The following is a 24,573-nucleotide window of genomic DNA, read 5'->3' as shown; positions in this document are numbered from 1 at the left end:
TTTTCCTGTATTTAATGTCTGATTTGATCATAAAATATTAATCTTGAATAATAGAACATAAAAAGGTTACACGTGTACGGTTTTCCGCTGTATTTGATAATTGGAAATCATTTTTGTCGAGATACGAACCTTTGTGTATTCTTAATAGAGAATATGGAACTTTTTTTACACCACCTATAACATTAAAATGCTTTTCAGGGTCCCACATTGACAGTATGGTACCGATTACTAGCCCGAAGGTTCGGAAATGAAATGTCAACCTCAACGACCCTCAAGAAAGTATTATCCGATCAACTCGTTTTCGCTCCAACCTTCATAGCGGTATTCCTAACAACTGTGAATCTCATCAATGGGGTCCCCATCGCCCAGATTAAAAAAGATCTGCCAACCAATTATCCAGATATCGTAGTGGCTAATTGGAAATTGTGGCCTGCAGTGCAACTGGTTAATTTTTACTTCGTTCCGCTAACGCACCAAGTGTTGTTAGTGCAGGGGGTCGCGCTGATTTGGAACACTTATTTGTCGTGGAAAACGCACCAGTAAACATGTTAGTGAGGTGGAAAAGAGGAAGATATGTACGTATAAAATGTTGTACTTTTTAATTAAGTAATTATAATTGATTAAGTAATTATAAGTAAGCACGCAACTGTAGTCGATTAAGCGGTTGTAATTAATTAAATAATTATAGGTACTTATGGTCAATTAGTTGCCTTTGTAGATGCAGGGTGTTTAAAAAATTTTACATTTGGGACCCCTCCTGCGTTTAGTGTGCGCAAGAAGACATCGCGAGAGTAAAAAATGGACTCTAATACAGTTCTTCCGAAGAATCCAGTGGCGTGCTGAGTTTTTCCCACCGCGTGATTTACCTGCAATCAACTCTAACTAGGGGATTCGAAACAGCGGCCACTCTTATCGGACTACTGTTTAGGAAACGCACAGGCACCTAAACTAACCGGGTCCGTTGCCTAAACAAAACATCTGTTCATTGAACCGAAAAGCCTTTAATGAGAAATATTGCTTAATGTTTAGCATGTTTACAACCACAACATCGAACGAAATCTCTTTTAGATAACGTTAACGAGGAGTTTATATCAGTTAAGGACTGCAGCCTCTCAGCCCCCACCTTGTTTTTCCATTATGAGTATTGCAACAGAACCTAAATAAATGAAACAACAGCTACCGAGTACTTATTTACCATCCACTACGTTCTTAGATTTAACACTTTTTACAATAAGTCGGTAATAGGTTTTATAATTCTTAAAAAATAACGTTTAAGATACTGTGTCCTTGCGCAGCTTAATAGGATTAAGATTGAAATAATCGGAAATAGGCCTTAATAATACGTTGTTACAACTAAAATACATCCAAATCAGCAAACCATAAATCAGAGAGAGGTATCGTTTTTTGGCGTAACTCCAAACAGCCTGCGGTTCAGAAATTATATGTTTCGATGGTGCGGCATCCTTTGCAAAAATCCCCGTTTTCCGAAGTTCAGCAGGAGTTGTCTGTTGCGGTTGGCTCCTTCTTTGGCCTTTTTTCGGGCAATTTCCAGGAGAAGTCGATTTCGGAGGACATCCAGTGAATTCACAATGGAGAGCGAACCACCGGCTTCATTGATTCTTGAAGATTGTCGCTTTCGTCGAAGGCCAAATTCTGGGTCGTTGCTGTCTTCGAGAGTTGGTTCCTGCAAGTAATTGTGATTTAGTACGTTTACGCCGCAGGGATCGAATATTTGGTCTTCGGCATCAGTCAGATTCACGGTGCAAACACTTAGGGTTTAAGATAGAAGTTTAATCACTTTTTTTAGTTTTGCGAGTAACCCAGTAGGGATCTAAAATTCTGTGAAACATTCAGAAACACTTCATTTAGAATATGTTTCAAAAATGCTAACGTTCTTGCCAAAAAGGATTTAGACCTCGGAACTTAGCAGACCAAAAATAACTTTAAAAATGAATTCAAACCTAGGACACTGCATTTGCACACTTACCCTCAGTCGTGGCGCCAGTACTAATAGCCAAACGTATAATGCCCGGCACCCTCTGTCTGAATTTGTTTTTCGCAAGTGTCATTTATCTCATAATTTTTTGACACTTTTTTGTTTTGACATTTATTTCTTTTGACACTTATTTGTTTTGACATTTATTTCTTTTGACACTTATTTTCTAATCAATCTCTTCTCGTAATTTTTTCATCGCGCAGCAAAATTAAAAAAAACTCATATGTGTGAAACTCATTAGGAAGAGCCTTTTGGCGCCAAAGTAAAACCAGATAATTATGTCCTAACTAGTTCCACAACCAGCTATTTTTGAAGCTTTTTACCAATTTTCTGAAAAGTGGTTTAGTCTTTGTCAGTCGTATTAAATATGTCGAATCAATTAATTTTAATTTTATTTGGAAAGTGCAGCTGTTGCAAAATTTTATAAAGCCGAATTTGTAATATTGCTGAAAACTGGAACGTCATTTATTGCACGCTTTAATTATTAAGGCGAACGGTTTGAATGTAAAATGTGATATTAAAAAGTTATCTATTTATTTTGATGAACTCGTTTGATTTCGGAGCGGAAACATATCATATTCCTACATTGCGTGAAAATAAAAACACAAACAAATAATAATGCAGGGGAAAAATAATAAATAGGCAATGATTACACGCACGAAGGGACAAGAAACAGCGAAAATTATCACCTTTCAGTTGGATGAAACTCAGTTTTCGAAATACTGAAACGCTCTTAAGTAACTTGAAATTTCTTCATTTAAAAATTAACAATAAAATTATTAAATAATTAATTATGGCCATCATTAATGAATTTAAAATTCCTGATCACGTTCGTTCTACGGACGTTTTGACAATATTTATTCATGTTTTACGCGACTAATTGGTTCATAGAACAGAAGGACCGTAAGGAAATGGTTTACAAACGCTCAAGCCTGTAAAAAAAAACGTTAACTTTTATTACTCCATATAGGTTCAGGTCGCTCGCACTTGAGCCCCGTGGTATACAGGGTGGCGCAATAATGTGACAAATTACCACGCCTTCCTTGTTTCTTCCTTTCAGCCACCTAGATGGGAAGAACAGTTAATATATCACAGCTATTCTTAACCAGGTGAGAAAAACACTAGAACTTCATGTTTAATTTATTCATCCTTAATTATTTAATTCATATTTAATTTATTCTTCATGCCTCTTCGACGAAATAACAAAAATTCATATAAATACATTTTTATATCAACTACAAGCAAATCCATACATTTCACTACAATAAATTATTACGCTACGGTTGTTACGCTCTGGAATACTGAAGGGCTATACTGACTCGCTCTAGCTAAACTTCTGGAAAGGAACTGACTAGAATTCCGACATCTAGATACACGATAGAATTAATTAATATTTAATAATACTTTTTAGTTATCACTGCGTTACAATTAACAATACAGGGCGATTTTTTTTTTTAGGAGTTACGAGGGGATGTCTCGAGAACCGTTTGGCTATTTCAAGTGAGATTTCGGGACACTGATGCGCTATGAAGGAGGCAAATTTCTGACGTCTTAATGAAATTTCGTGACACGCACACGGTTCGTTAACGATTAAAATTGCCACATCAGCTGTTACCGAATAAATGTAACGATTTCCTGTAGTCTTCCGTGAACGACTACACGGCATCCACTGCTGTCAAAAAGTTACGTCATTTCATTCGCCCCCGTCCTTGTAGACTTCAGCCGCCCGCCCCTGCTCCGACGAAACTGTGCGTCATAAAATTTTAATTAAAACGTCAGAGTTTTGCCCCCTTTGCACGTACATCAATATCCAAAAAATTTCATTTTAAATAGTCAAACCGCTCTCGAAATATCCCCTTGTAGCACTTAATAAGTTAATTGGCTAATGACACATAGAAGCGCTTCAATGGGAATATTGCATAGGCATCTAACACATTTTTTAATCATATAAATTTTACACAATGCAGCCGTTTAGTAAATAATGCGTATTCAAACCTTAAGTGATATCGGAAATTTGAAATATTAGTAGAAATCATAATTAGGACCGGGAGGCTTGCCCAGGGGGCTTCATTGTGAAGCCCCCTGGCGTGTGTTAACCAATGGGTTTTAGAATAACCTGGAGATTCTCGAACAAAGCCTAAAATTTAAGAAGCTGTTAGTTGGTTAATGAGTTGCCGATTTTGGAGGATCTTCTGCTGATAGTTGCTTCGGTCATACAAGTTTCTAAGAGCTTGAATCGGCGCTTGAACGGATAATGTGGGCCGGTAGTCGTAACGCTTATTTCGTAGCCGTTTAGGTTTTTGCCTCTGGAACAAATGAAAATATGCCTATTTTAGGTTATTCGCTTAAGATTCACATACAGGGTGTCCCAGAATATGTGGACATCTTCCATATTCGCATAGCATCCATCAAAATAACACAAGTCCTTACATATGCTAAGTGACACAGAAGCCCGAACACCCAGCAAAAGCGTTCCGATTTCGATAATATTTTGTACCAATGTCAGAGGGGTCAAAGTAAGTGAATAACTAAAGTGCCAAGTAAACTGGATAACTTTAATCCATTAATTGGGGTTTTTATAATTAATAATGTGTCGATGCGCCACGATTTCTTACACATTCATTAATGCGCGCAGACACACTCCTGATGGGGTGGTTAATATCCTTTTAAGGTATTTCATTCCAGACAAATTTCATTTTATGTCGAAGCGCTGAGGGAGTTTGAGGGGGCGGCTGTAAAATTCGCAGTCTCCTACCGACAATGTCCCACACGTGTTCAATTGGAGACAAATCTAGAGATCTTGGAGGCCAAGGAAGCAGTTCAATCTGAGCTTGTTGAAAGTACTTTAACGCTACCCTTGCTACGTGCGGTCGGGTATTATCCTGTTGAAAGATACGATTTTGGAGGGTTCTTAACTATGGAACCAAATATAGATCCACTGTTCCTTGGATGTACCGCTGTGCGGTTATATTACCTCCGGCCTCCCGGAAGCCAACAATCCTTCCCCTATCAAACTCACTCAAATGTCGATAATTTGCATTTCCTCGAATTCTTGGCACTGTAAACAGTGCCTAAAGTTCATAGAAAGTACTCTCTTCGAAGAATAAACGCGTTGTGGTATCAAAGATTAGTTTTTCTATCCTTCATAAAAATATTCAAAAAAAAAGGAAATACCAAAACGTGCAGGCCGACAAGACTGAAAATGTAATCACATCTTTTTTGTGACATCATAAATATTTGTGCAAAATGTTATCGAAATCGGAACGTTTTTATTGGGTGTTCGAGTTTCTATGTCACTTAGTATATTTTTGTCCTACTGGCCTGCCTGCGAGGTCATCGACCTCTAGAAGGGGCAGCTCGGAACCGGTTTTCTTGAAGAGCCTTTTAGGTATTGAATCTACATTAATCATTTTTCCACTGTAATGGATTCTAATTAGGATTCCTTGGAATGGCTTCTACCAAATAAAATTGTTTTTTTTTTTAATTAAAAAAAAGTCGTCAGGGACAGACTAGCTTTAATACCAAAAAATATATATTATTTTTTCTCCCTGTTTATCCACAATATTTATTCGCTAAAGCGAATCTCAAGTGCTATTATGCAGTATTTAAAATTACTATCTAAAAACAAACAAATAATATCAAAAACATTTTTAGCGCTACCAATTTTGGGGACATACTATTAAAATAAATAATAATATTAGAAAAAACAATCGATCGACAAAATATATTCTATCAGTAAATTACGCTTAATTATGGCAGGAAGGTAATTAAAATACTCCATAAAACCACAATAAAAAATACTAGTTTTCAGAGAACGGTCCATTCCACCATCATCGACTAAAAGTACCTTTTTTTAGAATAAAAGTTCAGTCTCAAAAAGGGTATTGTGCTACCTTTATCATACATGGTGAAAGAGAATAGACACTATTTTGTTAAAGCTAGTCCGGCCCTGGGAAGCGAAATAAGATGAATTCACTAGAAAGAAATTGTGTTATTTGAATCTATCGTATAAAAAAAATATTCATTTAGATACAACACTTTAAAAGCTCTTCAAGAAAATCTAGTTTCGGGCAAATGTAGTGGTCGATGTATCTATAAGGTGGCCGCATAGAACAGAAATTTCTTCATGCGTGGTAACATTGCAAAATTTCTTAACTTATAGGGCGTTCCAAGAAAATTCAAAATTCTATATTTTTTAAATCGGCAAGAAAACAACACAAAAAACTCAATAATAATGTACAAACTGTTCTAATGCAAAAATCGAAAATGGATATGTTTTTAAAATAAATACGGGGCGATTCAAAATAACGCGGAGTTCTTGGAACGACCTGTACCTAAATAACAAGTCTCTCAGTTATATGCTGTTCCAACATATTAAAAATCTCTACCGAAGCAGATGTTTTTTCTCTATATAAATAACGGACAGAAGCGGTAGTGGCAGATGGGTGAGGTTAGCAGTTCGGCAAATGTCAAATTTTTTTTATGTATCTGCCAAATTACAGAGTTTGACTCGATGATTGAGGTTAGAAACATAGCACCTTCCTAATGAAATTTGACATTTCCTGAATTTATAACCTCAGTCATTTGTTAAATTTGGCCACTGCCATCATTTATTTATGGGAAAAAAAAATCTGCAGTTTATCGTAATAAGCGGGAACACTATAACCAATGATAATGATCTGTAAATCAGTCTGTAACTCCAAATGAATGATATGTCAGTTACGCAACGAATAGTCTTTTTTAAACGTCTAATGGGATTATCGCTTCTAATGGCTAAATCTATGGAACAATTAGCTATAGTGTTTTTCCATTATGTTTGTAGCTAATTAGTGGTGTATTTTTATGATCTACATTTTATTAGTCTACGGGTGCAGGTGGTACATGCCATGCCCACTATGTGATTTATCTAAATTTTCCAGTATAATGTGTACAACGATATATCAATACAAATAAACTTACATGATGCCTGATTATGAAGAACTGATTTTTCTTCAGATGAAGGAATTTCAAAATTGGCAGTCTTCACCCCACAATAAACTAATAAAATATTTCACTATTTCACTTTCAACATTTAATAAATAAGACAAAGCCACTTGATACAGAACTCATACTCCTTAACCCTAGAATGCTACCCATATTTTCTAGTAGACAAAGAGTACCCTGGGGTTCCAGTGTACCTTAAACAATTTACACTTAGAGTATAAACGCAGGAATCAAACTAACGAAGCCCGCATCAAGACCAAGGGATACCGATGATATGAAACTACTGTGAAGGACAAATCGGTGTTATCAGCTAGCAAAAAATAGTAGAGGATTTTTTCCTTTCTGGGGTACAGGTGTACCCCGGGTAGCATTCTAGGGTTAACTAGGCTCTTCTCCAGCCCACATTTCAAAATGAGGTTCTTTGAAGAAATCTTAACATTTCATATCCCCGGTATATTATCCATATGTTGTCCACATCGCGGTTTAATTTGAGCGCCCTTTGTCCGTTCTTAGACTGTAATAATTTTTTAATTAAGGAAAAATAGTACAAGTCCTGTTTGCGACGTGCAGACTTCGAAAATCGTCCTTTTTCAAAATTTTTTATTCATTTGATTAAGATTAGGACGCATCTTTTTTACGACACCCTATATACTGCGAGCTCGTAAAAGAGTTTTTTCGTAACTTTCAAGTTATTTGTAACGGGATTGATAAATATGTTCCGATAAAGAACAGATATACTAACACATATCTGAAGCCTATACAAGAGACACTATAACGGTCCTGAATGACATTTTCATTGAGAGTCCGGAAAATAGCGTTTTCACGTGCGCGCATAGCAGTTTTCCAGGGGAGGCAGAAAATCCATGTAAGCACGGAAAAATGCTTTTCGGTCATGTAATGAGCAACATTTTTCATTGTTACGCTCAAAAATAAATCAGCAATGTTTACATGGAATTAAGTTGCTTGTAAATTATCGTAGGTAAATTACCGGTATTTCATATCGTGAAGCCCACAAATATTTGTAAAACTCCTCGCCCCAATCTGTCTGTGACATTAACTTGGTGGCTGTATTTCGGGCCTCGTGTTGAACGATTCTTTTGGTTATTAGCCTCTCAGTGTCATTAGGAGTTCAGAAAGTGACATTTTTCCGTGCACTTACCGGAAAGGTGTATTTTCAGTACAGTTAACTCATTTGGGTACAATGTTGGGGAATTGCAATTCGGGACACCCTGTATGTATTCGGTGGTTACCTGCGGTCCCAACTTAATAAATATCGGGTTTTGATGTGGACTTTGCTGTTCTCTCCATAAGTAACTGACAGTGACGGTAATCGAGTTTGACAGATGAGTGAGAGATTTTTGAAGTTTAGCAAGTCACAACAGGCTGCATTCTGAGTCAAAGTTTGACATGTGAGATTAGGAATGGATACTATTGCACCTGTTCATTATTTTCCCAATCACTAATCGCCATGCCCCCGCCCGATGTTTATTAAATTACAACCTTTTGCTTATTTTAAGTTAAAGATCTATTTGAGATGGCATTTAATGTTTACATTTTTAACAGGGTTGCTCAAGCAATCAATAACTGTTTAGCATTCTAACGGGTGTTTTTTAATAGCACATTTATTCGTGTGAAGGAAATTTCTATAATGACACCATGAAAGTTTTTTATTGTACAACATAAGTTCCGGATATAGTTGCACGTAGGTTGGGAAACGAGTAGGATTATAACTTTTACTATGACAGTTCTCGTGTAATGGAAAGCTTATAATCCCAATACTGATCGGAGAATTAGGTTTAAAGATTATTCACTCACATCCATTAATTCGAGGTAAAAAGCTTAATATGTAATGATTTCCATGACTTCCATAAGTTATGTGTAAAGTCAGTACTTAATTATTAAATTAACATTAAATTTCGTTTAGTACCTAATTAAATATCACCATTTTCAGTGATGATGGAGATGATACAGGGACCTATTGAGTTGCGGCTTTTATCTCATTTTCAGAAGAGTAAACTTCAATTAGTAGGGGAGCTCCGTGTTAATCAACGGCGATAAACTTAATCGAAAGGTTGAGCGCCTTTTAATTTAAATTCAAATTGAACTACATGAAGTCGCTTACGTGTATACCCCAAATTCAAATTAGTTTCGAGGTGTTTTAGAAAATGTATTTATCAAAATGTGTGGTATCACTAAAAAATGTTACTGAATTTGTTTAAAATGTAATTTAGACGCGTCTTGTGCGTCTGAGGCGGATTGTTCATTCTTTAGTAGTTCAGCAAGAGTGAAATTTCGCGCTTTTCTGACTGACTAATATCATTGACAACGACAAATTTGTCTCTACAGACTACGACAAAATGGTGAAAGCAATATCAGTTATCGATAGAACTACCGGAATTCATACCTTTCACCAAAAAAAATTAAGCCTCGTTCACCATCTTCGATAAATGACAAAATGGCGAATGCGCCACATAAAAGATGGAATGGCTGGAATCGGCTCTAGAGCGTGCAAAATGGACAAAAATCATGGAAATGTTAATGTTAATGTCTTACCTCGAAAATCAGACAAGCATAAACAATTCTGTGTTTTATTTTTTCGGAATAACGCCTCACACACCAGTAGAGATGGAATTGCACACTATTCTGAGTTAAAACTAACTGAGAATAACATTCATTCTTTGCTAAGGGCTCGAACAACCAAAAAAAAAAGAAAGAAATTTAGCTTCAATGGAAGTCGGGTCCAATATAGCTTAGGAGTAGCTATACGTAGAAGATCTCACCATAACACGGTGGTGCTTTAGAGGTGTAAAAAAGCCTTGCAATACGTCATGTGACCGAAATAGTGTCTTGCAGCGCAGCCCTGCAAAACACTATTTTCCGGTCATGTAATGTAAATAACTACTGGACGTGAAAAATGGCGCAAAATTAAGCTTGATGTGATTACTTGATTTTCGATGTCGTCCGATTCCATTTCAGTCAAGACGTAAAATCGCGGGTCTGTCACCCCTCTCCATTCATTGCTGGGTCTGTACTTGGCAGCTAGTTTTGGTAGAAGGTAATTTATCGTCTCAGGATCGGCAGCTACGTTGACTGACTCCAGACCCAAGTAATTCTGGTTCTCCTCACTATGAACTGCGACTGCCAGAGCTGCGCAGACCAGGTATATGGGGGCGCGCATGTTTCAGGCCTGAAAAAAAATTTTCAAAATTGAAGCAAAACTTTCATTTCGTAGCACCGTGAAAATCGCAAAAAATTGGTATCTCAGAAACGAAAAAAGATTTTGCAAGTCCGTTTGCGTGGGGCTATGGGGCGCATGGAGACGATTGATTTGAACTATTTGTAGGCACCAACTGGGTTAATCTTAGGTGTAGTAATGGTATTGCAGACCCGTAATATTGTTTACAAATTCCCTAAACTCGTATAAAACATACAAAAATAATCAAATTATTACTGAAATTTGAACGGGTTTATTACAAAAGTGTTTTTAAATAGCGTTCACCCGCAAAATGAGTAAGATAATTTGAGTTACTAACGTCTAACTAACGCTGGATGAATATACAGTGTGTCCCAAAATGGCATTAACTACATAGGGATCCTTGGTTATCGTAGGAGAATATGCAGAGACGAGCACAGAAGCGCGTAAAAAAGGTCGTTTAAGCGCTTAAAAAGGCTTTTTAAGCACAGCCTTGGTCGAGTTTCGCTTCTTTTAACTCTTTCGGAAGCGATAAAACCTGCATGAGCTTCCTATAAAATTTTCTAAACTATTCCCCATTTAAGCATCTCTGTGGCTTATGGATTCTCTTATGGCCGCAATTTGGGCCACACCGTATACTGCGGAAAATTCCAATATAGAACCAACTAAAAAATCATTTATATGCGTCTGATAGTTTCAATATTACAACATATTAAACCCTGTAAGATTTTATACATACATTGAGCAACGGATGCAGCAACAAACATTGAGATATTGAATTGAAAATATTTTCATAAGTCGCCTTTTTCTTGGGTCTCCATGCTGCATAAAATTCAGTCCCAAGACAAGTCATACATCTCACTGTCCCTCAATAGCTTCGAATCGTATTATGCGGACACCACAGAAAGACATATCTTATTTCAGATTTTAAAGTTTTGTGACCTGAATATCGAAACAGAGAGAGAAAATGTGAATGACGCTACTTCCGAGGCTCTTTGATTGACTAACGTGATTTCGTATCGTACCGGGACAACTTCAAAGCATCCAGAGGACATCTGGAAAAGAAGACGGAAACGACACAAAAGGAAACTAATCCATCTGGAAAATGACGACCGGTAGTATGGCGTGCGTTGGAAGTAGACTAAAAAGTTGTCGTTTGCCGGAAAATCTTGGAGCGACGTTGAGCCGGTCGGGAAAATATCTTATTACATACTAGGTGTCCAATTTTTACCCACGAGGTTGACGATCGTAAAAGATGCGAGGTCGGTAAAATCGGGCGCAATATTCGAAAAAAATTAAATTTTCGGAAAACATTTTTATTTTCCCTTGGCCTATCATGAAAACTCCTGTTTTTGCAAAGAGTGCCATGGGAACAAATAAAAGTTACAAAACGTAAATTAAAAAAATGATAATCTAATGGGGCTAGATCTGGCGGACGTGGCGGCCAATCGGGAAACATCTGTTACTTGCACGAAGGTTCTTTTGGAAAATTTCCTTCATGGAACGTTATTAAATACTTAACCGACAAACTTTAATTTGTCATGTTACATGCTAATGTTTAGTCCTGTAGTTTGGCAGTCTCTCAATGATTGTTCAGATATCGCGCTGCTGATTATGTTGACTAACCCTGTCCATACATGCAAGCACGTATAATTCAATTACGTACCATATTCACCGCACCGAACGCACGCAGTGATTTTTCATTCATTTCGCTGCACCTGCGAGTTCATATACCAGAAATATAGATAAACCAAAACTATTTCTTATGAACCAGTAACTCGTGGAGCTCCCACAGGTTAAAAAATCGTCCCCCTCGGAATTTTGACTTTAGAAGTTTAACATGATATCGAGCGTCAATGATGGATTTGTTATTTTCGCTTCGTAGCATATATTTCTTAGAATAAGTTCCTTGAGACATAAATACGAAACACCTCAAACCCTCGCAAATACGTCTGGATTCGCAATAACAATGGTCAAGAAAGCTCTGGGACACCAAAAAAAAATTATTTGTTGTGGCCTGCTCGTGCACTGGGGTTTGGAGTCAATAGGTAAACACCAATTGACCCTTAAACAGTAATTGCCCCTTAAACAGCAATTGCCCCTTAGACAGCAATTGCCCCTTAGACAGCAATTGCCCCTTAAACAGCAATTACCCCCTTAAACCGCAACAATTTAAGGGCGATTTCTATTTAATTTGCAAAAAATACGGTTGATCAGCCATGGAGAAAATACACTGTCGCATTCGCGTATAGTGAGCATCAATTCTCCACGATATCTTTCATTATTTGCTCGTCTAATATCATCCACATCGATATAATTTCTTTTGTTTAAGCCTTTCTGACTTGTAACTTCAATTTCAACTACAGTGACACGTTTTAACAGCAGAAGCAATGAGTTTTGTTTATAGCTAGCAATAAAAGATTTAATGAAAATAGGAGCTTTGGCTTTGGAAGTCATGTATTTGCGTTTAAGCGACATGAATTCTTTCTTTAATAATTCAATGCTGGATCCTTGGCACGTTCAGGGAACCAAAGTTATGTGCACCGAATGGCAATATGTAGTCGCTGCAAAAATTAGGAAAGACACAGAAATTGCGATGATGGTTTTAAGGTAAGCTCGTGCTGGATCTACGTCCGATTTTAGCAAATCTTCCCTCGTTTGCAATCATCACGTTATTTGCATTTAATATCATTCAGCAAATTTGCAATTGGCGAAACCTACCTGAGACCTATGGCACTACCTTTACATTGAATTATAAATTAAATTTCAAGGCCTCTGGTGGTTGAATAATAAATATTTGGGTAAATTTGATTTAGTTTCACAAGGAATTTTAATAGTTAAAGCAGCCGTGTTACGGAATAGTGGAAATTTGATCAAGTTAATATAGTACTAATAAATAATTTAATTTTAACGCCTTTTTAGTATTAATTATTTATATTATTAGCGTTATTTTGATTATTTATCGAGGTACTTACCGGTTCCTGCAGATCTGTGCCGAGCGGAGGGAAAATTGATCCACAATATATTCCACAGAGCGTCATTCATTTGATCAATTATTTAAGCAATCACAGCTAGGGCTGAGCGTAATCTTCCTATATTTGAACGCAAACTGATTTTTTAGGTTGCTCTCCGGATTTTTTCAAAAGCTTCGTCTAAACTTAGTTATAATAATTGTCTGTGATAACCTTCAACTTTTACTAATGTTTTATCATCATGAACCATGAGAATCTTCACGACTTAGAACGTGCTACCGCACTCTGTTACAATTAATTACGCACTTTGCAACACTTTTTAAAACCAAGTTTTCTTTCACTGAAACGCCCTTATGCTAGTGACCTCAAGAGGTGCCAGCAAGTTCTTGATTTTGAATTGTGATTTTGAAACTTTTCTACATGTAAATAGTTAAATACTTGCCCGACCTGCACTAAAATTTTGCATTCGCCATATTTTCAATAAACATTTTTTTGGACTTAGAACGCAAGTTCTTTGTAAATTAGGAAGCAGTATGAAATGATAATATATTGCACATCAGGAATTTGAAACTTTGCAATATAATTCTAAATTTCTATATGTAAATAATTAAATGTTTACGCAACCTGAACCACCCTGCTGCGTTCGCCAGATTTTCAAGAAACATCGTTTTTTGACCCAAAACAGAAAACCCTTGTAACTTAGGCAACAATATAAAATAATAACGTATTACACGCCAAGATTGGAAAGTACATTATTATGCCCCGACTGTCGAGCTTAAATTCCTATGCGGACAGTGCTCACAAAATTCACAACCTAGAGGTGGTAGACAAATACTAAAATTAAAGCTGAACTAATGTCACATTTGATCCACTTTTAACATTTTCCTTGAATGGATAATTTAGCTTTTCTCCATTGGAAAGCATCCGAATAAGCGGCCATTAAGATAACTGAGTTTCGTAGACGCAGAATTACACGACGAAAATGGAGGAAAAGCTTCTAATGAAGGCAAAAAATATTTTTCCTTAATTTGATACCTGCACTGGAAAATATAATTTCTTATTCCGGGGACAGGTCTGAGTAATTTAATACACATATTTCCTGAGGGAACGAATGTAAAGAATAGAATCTACTTACCTACTTTAAAAACTCGGGGGAGGCAATTAGACTTGTTTACGAGACTTCAACGACTATATTTTTTGAGTTTTGGGATAAATGATTATACTTATGAATAAATTCTCTGGATTTAATTCCAATTATCCATGCCAGCTAATGTCATACGATTAAGTGATTAAAACCTACCAGTATCGACCAATTATTTCTGCTGATTCGTCGTGTAAATTCCCTGAAAAATTTATATGCAAAAACGATTTTTAACTGAGTAAACAAAGGGCTCCAGAATGTTTACGTCGGTTCTCGATAATTTGGGAATCGAGGTGTTTTAAGTGGTATATAAGAGAGAGAGAAAAAGAGAGGGAGCAGTCGTGTTGAGAGCGCAGCCCAACGGCGCCGTGCATAGCCGAAAATTTTCATTTTAAAAAAATTTTTATAAATTAATAATTTTAAAATAATAAATCTGAACCAAAGACCATTTTAGTCCATCATTTCGTAGCATTTATGTTGATGTTCCGCCGGCGCTTCAACGTTAAAAATTAAATGGCTGATTAAGCATCAGGCTTTCGTGGATTGCTTGAAGGACGAGCGGAAAATCTCTCTCAGCTTATCGCAGAAAAATCACGAGTATCAGCTTAAAAGAAAGAAAATGCCCTGTAGATTCTGATGCAACGCAGTTCAACACCACCACATTTATGAAATCAATCGCAATGGAATTTTCTTAAATCAAAGTTCTGCACTATCGTTCCACTTTCACAGTAAGCACGAATAATAACCTGAACTAATAATAACTTTTGATTACTAATTGGTTATTTTTTTATGCAGTAATCAAAACCTATTGGAAGAATGATCTTATTATATCGGAAACTAACGTAAACACCAGTTACAAGGCATATTACTAAATATAAATCGTCTTGAACCTCTCGCTGATATCACAAATTTAGTAATTGAATGGAGTTATCAAAAATCATGCTGATCGATGGGGAAACCACGAAATCGTATACTAAGAAAAGTCTAACTTAATCTGTGATTGATTTGCGTAATGTTTAACGGAAATTCACGTAATTAATCTGCAGTCGATTACGCAATTTACTACTAAGTACTTAATTACGTACACGTAAATTACATGGATACGTACACGCGAATTGCGTAATTACGTAATTCCATGTAAATTCCCATTGATGCACAACATGACTTCAACGCAAGCGATACCTGCTACCTATCAAAGTAAAGAAAAAAAATCCTGTGACTAGCGCGGAATTGCTCCGTTTCCGAAATACAGGGTGATAAAATCAACCCTGATGTTTTGCGAGGAGTCACTGAGAAGGAGCTGGATTCATGTGTCCTAATTCGTAGTAGTCATTTTAAATCTTTTTTTGCTTTTTAAAGGGGCAATTCTATATATTAAAATTTTTTTAGTTCAGGTTAGTTCAGGTGCTTCGAGATGTGCAAGAGCTTGAACTTTAATTTAAATCGCGGAAACGAAACGAAATACGAAAAAATACCAAGGGACGTAAAAGTTGTATTTTTAGTTCCCCTATTCGAAATAAGCATAAAAGTTGCAAAACTCTGTTGGGCGAAAGCATTTTTGCGTAAAATTGCGACATACGAGCCTTGTGGACATGTCCCCGAACTCTCATTCACATTTCAATTTATTATTATCATGAATATAAATTTGTAACTCAATAGAACTTGTCACAAGGGCAGATAGCCTTTTCCGTTGGAAATAAAGCATGTGTGTATAAAGGGTGTCCGTTTCTGTCCATCCAGGTTGGCCTCGGCAACCATAAAAGGTACGAGGTCAGTTAAATTGAGGCAAAGTTGTGCAATTGCAAAATTAAAATTGATTAAAATTTTAAAAACTCTTACGACTAAAAATAGCCGAAAAAAACTGAAATTCTGGAAGAATGTTTTTATTTTTTCTTCACCTTATCTGGACAGGAAGTTAAAAATTACATGCTACGGCTCAGTCTTCCAGTCTGGGGCAAATACCAAAACTCCTGTTCTTTCAAAGAGCGTCTTGGAAATAATAAAATTAGAAGCGCGTAAATAAAGAAAATAATCTAATGGAGAAATGTCTGGTGAACGTGCCGGCCAACCGGGAAATACCTCAGAGAAATACCACCGCCTGTAAAATTTTCTCTTCATTCCACTTCATTCCCACTCAAACCCCCTTCCTCTAAGGCTCTTTTGAAAAACTCCCTTCTTGGGGCATTAAATAGTAAATCAGCACATTTTAAATTTCCAATGAAAAAATCGGAGAAGTTCTGACTTTTCCCATTTTGGGCATTGGATATTTAAAATTACGCAGTTTTATTTTTTGACCAAATATCAAAGGGTTGAAATTTACCAACATAAAATTCACGTAACTCAAAGTGGAAACCATAGTTTTCCCATCACCTGTCCCGGGAATAGCTGCTCGAAATGATAACATCTGCCGATTGTTGCATGCAATTGCGGAGTAGTAAAACTGTTTAATTGGAACGACTCTCCATGAAATGTAATGGAGATTAAGTCAATAACATTTGCCTATAAAATGTGAATTTATTATAGGTGTGGACACTCACCATGATGCCACCTCCAATTGGATCTAGAACTTTTTCAGTTTTACTTAAAAAAAAACACGTTACTTCGAACCGAACGCAACTAACAGATGTAGGAGCTTTGGGAGTCACATGAAGAAGCTTTGAGGATTTTATGCCCGTTTTGTTACGATTTCATCGCAAGTTTGCATGGCTCTCATTCAGAAATACCAAAGAAATGGACCTAATAGGAATGTTAAATTAGGCAGGTGTTGATTACAACAACAAACGTGGGCCCGTGTTAGCTCACGATCACACGTTTTGTGTTACGTTATGTGTGTTTTATCAATATATCCCTTAGTCAAAATGCAAATTCTGATGTTAATGCGATGAGTCAAGTTTGGATGTATTTTGCAGGATTGCGCTATGAAAATACCGTTTTAAATTACCGGGGCCCCTTACTATTAGCACTTGCAAACGCTCAAATTAAGGCTCGCTTAAGACATAATTAAGTACTAAATTAATTAGTGTTTTATCGGGGTGACTTACAATTCTTCATGACACCTTCAAAATCCAACACAACTTGCACCACCCCAATGAAAAACAACAACTAAAACCGGAGATTTACACAAACAAATTTGGTTCGGCTTGAAATTGGAAAATACAATGTACTGAAATTGTTACACGAAGCAACCAATGTTCTTTTAATTTAATTAAGAAATAGTGCGCGCTCATGGTTTTATAGGGTGTCCTAAAAATATTTAACGCTGAAACAGAATTCATGGTTAAATCATGATAAGTGAATTGGTTCGATTATTTGATGAAAAGCAATAGCAGGACTGATTCTGAGCCTGGCCCTTTGGAGGGAGTGAAACTGGAGGAGAATTTTCTCAAATTTCCTCAAGTAGATGCAGCAACAGTTGGTTAGCACAAGTGATTAAACTGCCTGTTTTCAGGGATTGAATTATCATACAGGTTGAAGTCAATTACTTGTTACAATTTATCGCAAAAAAACGCGAATAGAGCGACCAAATAAGCAGGCAGCCAGCGGCTTCCAGAATTTCGTTAAGTTTTTGTTCTCTCTGTATACAGGTGGTACTCAAAACAAAAGATGTGGTGTAATGTTATTTATTTACAAAACGAATACATGAAGTTGCGTTAATTTAATTTTATAGACGCACAGAGACACGAGAACCATGATGCGCGCAGCAGCTGAGAAAACACCGAGCTCCTTTTTAGTCTAGAACTGTATTCATAACTTAACTTTACTCAACTTTTACTATTTGTTTATATCAACTTTTTGTATTTACGTCCTTAGTCGTATTCATTTATATTTATTTCATTTCGCCGAGTCCGCGGAACCCATATATAGGGTGTCCGGAAATAACTTTGAAATATTTCGGGAGGTGGTTCTAGAAATTAACACGGAAAAAAAGTTCTAATAAACATACCCCAAAAGTTGCTTTTTAAAGCGGCTAGGACCCGTTAAAAGGTGAACTTTTAAGTTGGTTTTTTCACAATATTTTTGAAACGGTTTGTGCTAAAATTATGAAATTCGATATTCTTTAATAATTTGGAATAGGAAAATTGTTTTGTTGTTAATAATTGTAGATTTTAGTCGGGGGCGTCACATACAGGGGCGTCCCGCATAAATGTTGCCCTAACTTTTTTGTTTGTCACATTTCCTCATTTTTTAAATCAAATTATTGAATCGCAAATATTTTTAACTAAAAAAATTTTTTATTTCATTTTTTTAGCATAGACAGTTATCCATAATTGGGTTTTTATGACGCGATGCACGACTAAATTGACATCAAATAAACAGTAAACAAAGGCAACAAATATGGTTCCAACATGATGGTGCTCCGATCCATTTTTCCATGACTGTTAGAGAGCATTTACTCCAATCTTTTCCACGTAGATGGGTAGGAGGGAGCGGACCTGAATTATGGCCTACAAGATCGCCTGATTTAAACCTTCTAGATTTCTTTTTTTCGAGATATTTGAAAACATTAATTTTTGGTACTCCCGCAAATAGCTTCGAAGAACTCTAGCTACGAATTAATAAAAAAATGTCAACAAATTCGAACCAATGGGGGATTTTAGAAAGAGTTCGAATACCCTTCAGACGAAGATGTCGTGCCTGCTTGAAAATGCAAGGAGGGCATTTTCAATATCTCATATAATTTTATTTTTTGTTTTCGCTAGAAGCTCCTTTTGTTTGTTTTTCCATAATACATTTTTAATAAATAATTGCAAATAAATGTTTCAAAAAAGAGGAACCTTCCACATCTCCGAAACCGTTACTTTGCGAACCCATGTTTACTAAGACTATTTGCTTATTTTGGTTCATACTATTACCTCTATAAATATTTTACACTCTTTTTTTAACACCCTGTACGTAAAATCAAACAAAAAAACTTTTAAACGCACAAACAATGGTACAAAACTTGAGTATTCGTACAGCTATACCTCATGAATTTTGCGCTGTTGGTAAGATTTGACGTTATTAGATAGATTCTAAAGTGCTAAAGAATTGCCGGTTTCGCGTTGGGCCTGCATCGCAATATATAATAAGAGAAGATCAAGTAAACATAAGCGTTAAGTAAAGAACGATGGAAAACATGTTGCACGAAGTTAATTGTACTACAATCCAAATAAATCAGCTGTTTTCAATTGAAGTTGCTTAAAATTACTCACCACCGCGTTGATCTTGTTAATTACTTCACCCACTTAGACTTCGTACTGAGTCCCCAAAAGCCGTCCGACAACTTCCATAAATTAGAAAAGTTTCGTGTTACCGTTTCAACGTTCTCTAATTTAAATACTATCTGGCTCGTCCTAATAATCGCCTCCAAATTTTAGACTTACGCGAGATGAAAAATTCAAATTAAGTTTCACTCAAAGTCGCAAATACCTACTTAAATTGGTTTCACCTGTATAAATATCAGATTCTTGCAAATAAGTTTGCCTTACTCTATTTCGTTAGGAGTTTTTGACCGACTTCTCTTTTAAACTTGAGCCAAACTTCAGGTCTTCAAACCTTGTTAGTAGTTTTAATTCGATCTAACTAAACGACTTTAATTTTAATATTACACAGATTTTTTTGGCGGTAAAAAATGTTTAGTTCGTCTTAACAGTTAACTGTTAATGTTATCTCCGACGTAGGTGCACGGTGGTTCAAATCGAGGTTCACCACTGGGTTCTCAGAAACTAGCCAGTATCGGTTAAATTATTCAGGAATAGTTGTTGCAAAATGACTCTCTACAATAAAAAAAATCACAGCGATTTTGGAAATATGCGAAGGAAAATTGCCATTTTTATTGATATTTTCACAAATTTTGACATTGATGTTCTCAGCGATTTTGACATTGGCATTTTCAGCCTCATTAATTTTTCGAAATTTGTAACTTTTTAGACTACGGAGTAGGATCTGAAATCCGGCTATTGTGTTTCAAATTTGGTGCTTTTAAGGGTTGTTGACTTCTATGCCAATCCCGCAACATCAGATGAATTACACAAAAGAGTATTTCTTATCGAGTTTTATACAGGATTTTTTCCAATTTTTCTGTATGATAAAATACCAACAAATAGGCATAAATTTTCACATAGTCTATCTGCGCCTTATGCCTGTGGATCATTGTTAATTTTAATGCAACACACTTTCAATGACGCAACTAATTACGAAATGAGGCTCGTTTTATCACAAGTCTCCATGACAAATGTCATTATTAATCAAAATTTAAAAAAAATGGATATATTGGCTTTCAATAGAGATCTTCATAATGCAGAGTCCTAATGGTAGTCATCAGTAAATTTTCTGGCTATTGACTGAATATTATTGAAATATCCAGTTTTTGCATTAATATAGAGGGTGTGTTAAGTCAATGTGCCCTCTGTTACTATCTCTGAAACGGTGAAAGTCACAAAGTTAAATGGGGAAAAAGCGATAATTTTTTGGAAACTTTCAATTCGTCGTAAACATCGTTGCCTAACTCGAAGCAGATATTAACAATAAAATTACTAAAAACCGTTTTATAAATCAAAAATGTGAAGTCGTTTCGATTTCGGAACAGGAAAATTAAAAATAATGTTGTTTTAAACTTTCTTAGATGAAAGAAGTCATTGTCGCCCGTTTGCTATTGTCCCCACGTGCCATTGTTGCGCCCGTCATTAAGAAATATAACGACCGTTTCATTGTGGCTAACATTGACTTATCGATAGTTATTCTTGATGGAAAAGGGAAACTCCATTTCTGCAAGAAATAAATTAAACGGAGCTGCTGACTTCCATTATGTCTACTCGAGGGTGTAATGAATTGAGTTTTTTACATGAACTTTACGAGCATTTAGTTATACAAAAGTCGTAACAGATGTTTTAGCTAATGTCGTATAGAGCTCTTTAAGTAGCTATTATGAAATATTTACATAGTGTTAATAAAGTTCCACCAGTAACATTTTATTCAACACTTATTCTGTTGGTTGCCGTTTATGTTCTTGCATAGCTTCAGTCCAGGAGGCCCCAGGGATGGTCAATTTTGTACCTTTCGGTCTTACATTGATTCGAGGCTTAAAAGTAGGGGAGAGTGGGGCTAAGATAGTATAGTAAGATATTTTCGACTTCAGTGAGCAAATTTGAAGAGTTGTCAAAAAACGAAAATAATTGTTAGATGGCTTGATCATTTAGCTGCAATTTCTCCACAGACTATTTTGCTGTAGCTCGTAATACTACCGGGCTGTGGCCGGAAAAGTAAAAAACTCGTGTACTCCCACTACTGGAGTAAAGAAATTAAATATTTTTTAATACGGCAAAAGAGAGAAAAGGTAAAGAAAAACATGTTTTTAGTGATTTCGAGTTATTGAAACATGTTTAGAGAGAAGCATATTTAGAGTTTTATTTTAAAAAATGAGGTTTTAATCAGAATCTATTTCCATTCCTACTTGCTCATCGTATGATTTTTTACATTTAAATATGGAATTATCGAGTTTTAATACATCAATGGCTTTAAATAAAATTTCTTTAACGATTGATGGCGTTTTTCGCCTATAATTATTAGGTGTACAACTTTGCTTCCGCCGTTTTTGAATAGATGTATGTAGCGGTAAGTAATGATCGAAATAAATAACCCCATGTGGGCATGCAGGAGCCTTGGGCACCTGTTAACATAACCTCATAAAAATATTAGTCTATTTGTGTCTTCATCATAAAGTTATTCGCAATTGAAAATGTCAGTGTACGAGCCAAATTCTCGTCATTTGCGGGAGGTTTTACTTTTCTGCTTCAATATGAAGAAATCTGCTGCTGAGGCTCATCGAATGCTCTCAGATACTTATGGGGAAGCCACTATTAGTGAAAGGACATGTCGTGAGTGGTTTCAGCGCTTCAAGAACGGTGATTTTCACGTCGAAGACCAACATAGCGGTGGAAGAAAGAAGGTTTTCCAAGATGCGAACTTGGAAGCATTACTTGACGAAGACTCGTGTCAAAGTCAACAAGAATTGGCACAATCATTGGGAGTGACTCAACAAACAATCTCAAAACGCCTCAAAGACATGGGAATGATTCAGAAGCAAGGATATTGGGTGCCGTACGAGTTGAAACCAAGAGATATTGACAGGCGTCTGTTCGCTTGTGAACAGTTGCTTGCAAGGCAAAGACGGAAGGAATTTCTGCATCGTATTGTGACTGGGGACGAGAAATGGGTTCATTACGATAATCCCAAACGCAAAAAGACTTGGGGATATCCCGGCCATGCTTCCACGTCGACGGCCAAACCGTCTATTCATGGTTCCAAAATCATGCTCTGTATTTGGTGGGATCAACTCGGCGTAATATATTATGAGCTGTTACAACCAACTGAAACAATCACAGGTGCTCTTTATCGAACCCAATTAATGCGTTTGAGCCGAGCATTGAAAAAGAAACGGCTGCAATACAACGAGAGACATGATAAAGTGATTTTGCAGCACGATAATGCTCGACCCCATGTTGCGCAAGTGGTCAAGAAATACTTGGAAACATTGAAATGGGAAGTCCTACCCCACCCGCCATATTCTCCTGACCTAGCTCCTTCTGATTATCACTTGTTTCGATCCATGGCACATGGGCTAGCTGACCAACACTTCCGGTCTTATGAAGAAGTAAGAAATTGGATAGAATCGTGGATCGCTTCAAAAGATGTCCAATTTTTTCAACACGGGATTCGTATGCTGCCCGAAAGATGGGAGAAAGTAGTGGCCAGCGATGGACAATACTTTGGATCCTAAAGGTATAATTAGTTTTTTACAATAAAATCGCGAAATTCGGAAAAAAAACGGCGGAAGCAAAGTTGTACACCTAATACAAACACATTTTACTCGTTTTCAATGATTATGACTAAGTAACAAATGTTTTAGTAGAAAACAAATATCAAAATCGTGTTCATCGTTCTATTTTACCTTTGAATTACTTTATTTTCTTAAATTTGTAACACGCATCGTGCACAAAACGAAACGATTAATATTATCAAATCTTATAAGCGCAATTTAATTAATATAAATCAGCTCGTAACTTTTACAAAAATGGCGGCACAGAAATTTAAAATTTTATCTGTCAGAGTCGGCAATGAGGGAAACTTCAGCGTTGATGCCGCCATCTTTCGTCTAGTCGTTTAGCCGTCAAATTGAATTATTACCTTAGCCCCATTCTCCCCTACACAAAAAAACATTTATTTTTATTACCCTGTGGCGCTTTTTTCTGTGTGAGGAATGCAGTTAAATGGCTCTGAGGTTGCACAATAAAGCACCAGCCATGCTATGAAGCTGCATTTCACTGATAATTTTATTTAAAAAACAAATTACTGCATTTATTGTAGACCTATTGAATTCCCATCGATGTTAGTGAAACATTTTTTGTGTTTCAAAATGATCGGCTATTTATTTTGGGCTTTCGGGACCCTTTTGCACACCACTGAACACCAATGGCAACAGCAACACTTTCCACCTCCACGTGTAATCTACAAATACACTGCTCAAAAGAATCTAAAGAACAAGCATACTTTTAGCTGTAATTTTTATATAGCGATAGTAATTCGCAATGAAATTTCTTCAATACCTCGTGTTACCACTACGAGTGTTAATAACAGATAAAGGGGCGAAATCCAAACCGAGGCTCTTCCAAACATTGGCCCATTCTTTTAGATTCTAATGTTGGTGTTCCTTCGTCCAAGCCAAACGTAGAGCGCTATTTCCTCGACACAGTGCAGGGATCCATACTGGGTGATGGGGGCGTAGACCAGATTCATGTAATGGATTTCTAGCAATCTGGTCTGAAATCAACATACCGTGTAATTCATGTAGGTTTCCGATCTAGATCCCTACTCTTGCACGCTTAGCTTGAAGGACCAGAGAGTGATCTTGCGTTGCTGTTGTAATAGGTATATGGGCAATGTCTTTTTGCCAAATTTGCAGTTTCTTGGTATTGCGCCCACAATCGACTGATACTCAGCCGAGGCACGTGAAGTATCGGCAATTTTTTTATCACAAACCAACAATAACAACAATTATCCTTGTTTGCTAGATTATTTTGAGCAGTGTATTATAGTAGCCTACCAATTCTTTGTTGGTGTTGCTTTGATCTGACTAGATCAAGGTGCTGCAAAAGAGTGAACTTTCTGTAATAAATACATATTTGGTGATTTTAGCTCACACGTAAGAAAACGTGTTCTCATCCACGTTTAACTGCAGATTCTAATGCTATTTCAGTTTGCTGAAATCCTCCATTTGTATTTCTCACCCGGTTACATTTTTCCACGTCTT

General features: G+C 36.5%; 2 protein-coding genes across 5 annotated transcripts in view; one reads left to right on the top strand and one right to left on the bottom strand.

Annotated features, from left to right (window-relative positions):
- Mpv17 (Mitochondrial inner membrane protein MPV17) overlaps nucleotides 1–24,573 on the top strand; it is a 48,613-nt gene that overhangs the window by 479 nt on the left and 23,561 nt on the right. Inside the window, exon 2 of one of the 2 annotated variants that reach the window (XM_066405970.1) lies at nucleotides 199–551. In XM_066405970.1, coding sequence (XP_066262067.1) covers nucleotides 199–543 — 345 coding nt within the window. In that variant the 3' untranslated portion in view covers nucleotides 544–551. Of the gene's footprint in view, nucleotides 1–198; nucleotides 1,385–24,573 lie in introns of those variants that run through there. The other variant, XM_066405971.1, reaches the window with a different exon arrangement.
- Dh44 (diuretic hormone 44) overlaps nucleotides 982–24,573 on the bottom strand; it is a 48,829-nt gene continuing 25,237 nt past the window's right edge. Inside the window, exons 1-3 of one of the 3 annotated variants that reach the window (XM_066405973.1) lie at nucleotides 17,327–17,443; nucleotides 9,924–10,166; nucleotides 982–1,684 (exon numbers count right to left, since the gene is read on the bottom strand). In XM_066405973.1, coding sequence (XP_066262070.1) covers nucleotides 1,439–1,684; nucleotides 9,924–10,157 — 480 coding nt within the window. In that variant the 5' untranslated portion in view covers nucleotides 10,158–10,166; nucleotides 17,327–17,443 and the 3' untranslated portion in view covers nucleotides 982–1,438. Of the gene's footprint in view, nucleotides 1,685–3,113; nucleotides 4,303–9,923; nucleotides 10,167–17,326; nucleotides 17,444–24,573 lie in introns of those variants that run through there. The other 2 variants (XM_066405972.1, XM_066405974.1) reach the window with 2 other exon arrangements.

Source organism: Euwallacea similis, chromosome 2 (assembly GCF_039881205.1).
Source record: "Euwallacea similis isolate ESF13 chromosome 2, ESF131.1, whole genome shotgun sequence".
Classification (NCBI taxonomy): Eukaryota; Metazoa; Arthropoda; class Insecta; order Coleoptera; family Curculionidae; genus Euwallacea; species Euwallacea similis.
This window is presented reverse-complemented; position numbering and strand designations above follow the sequence as displayed.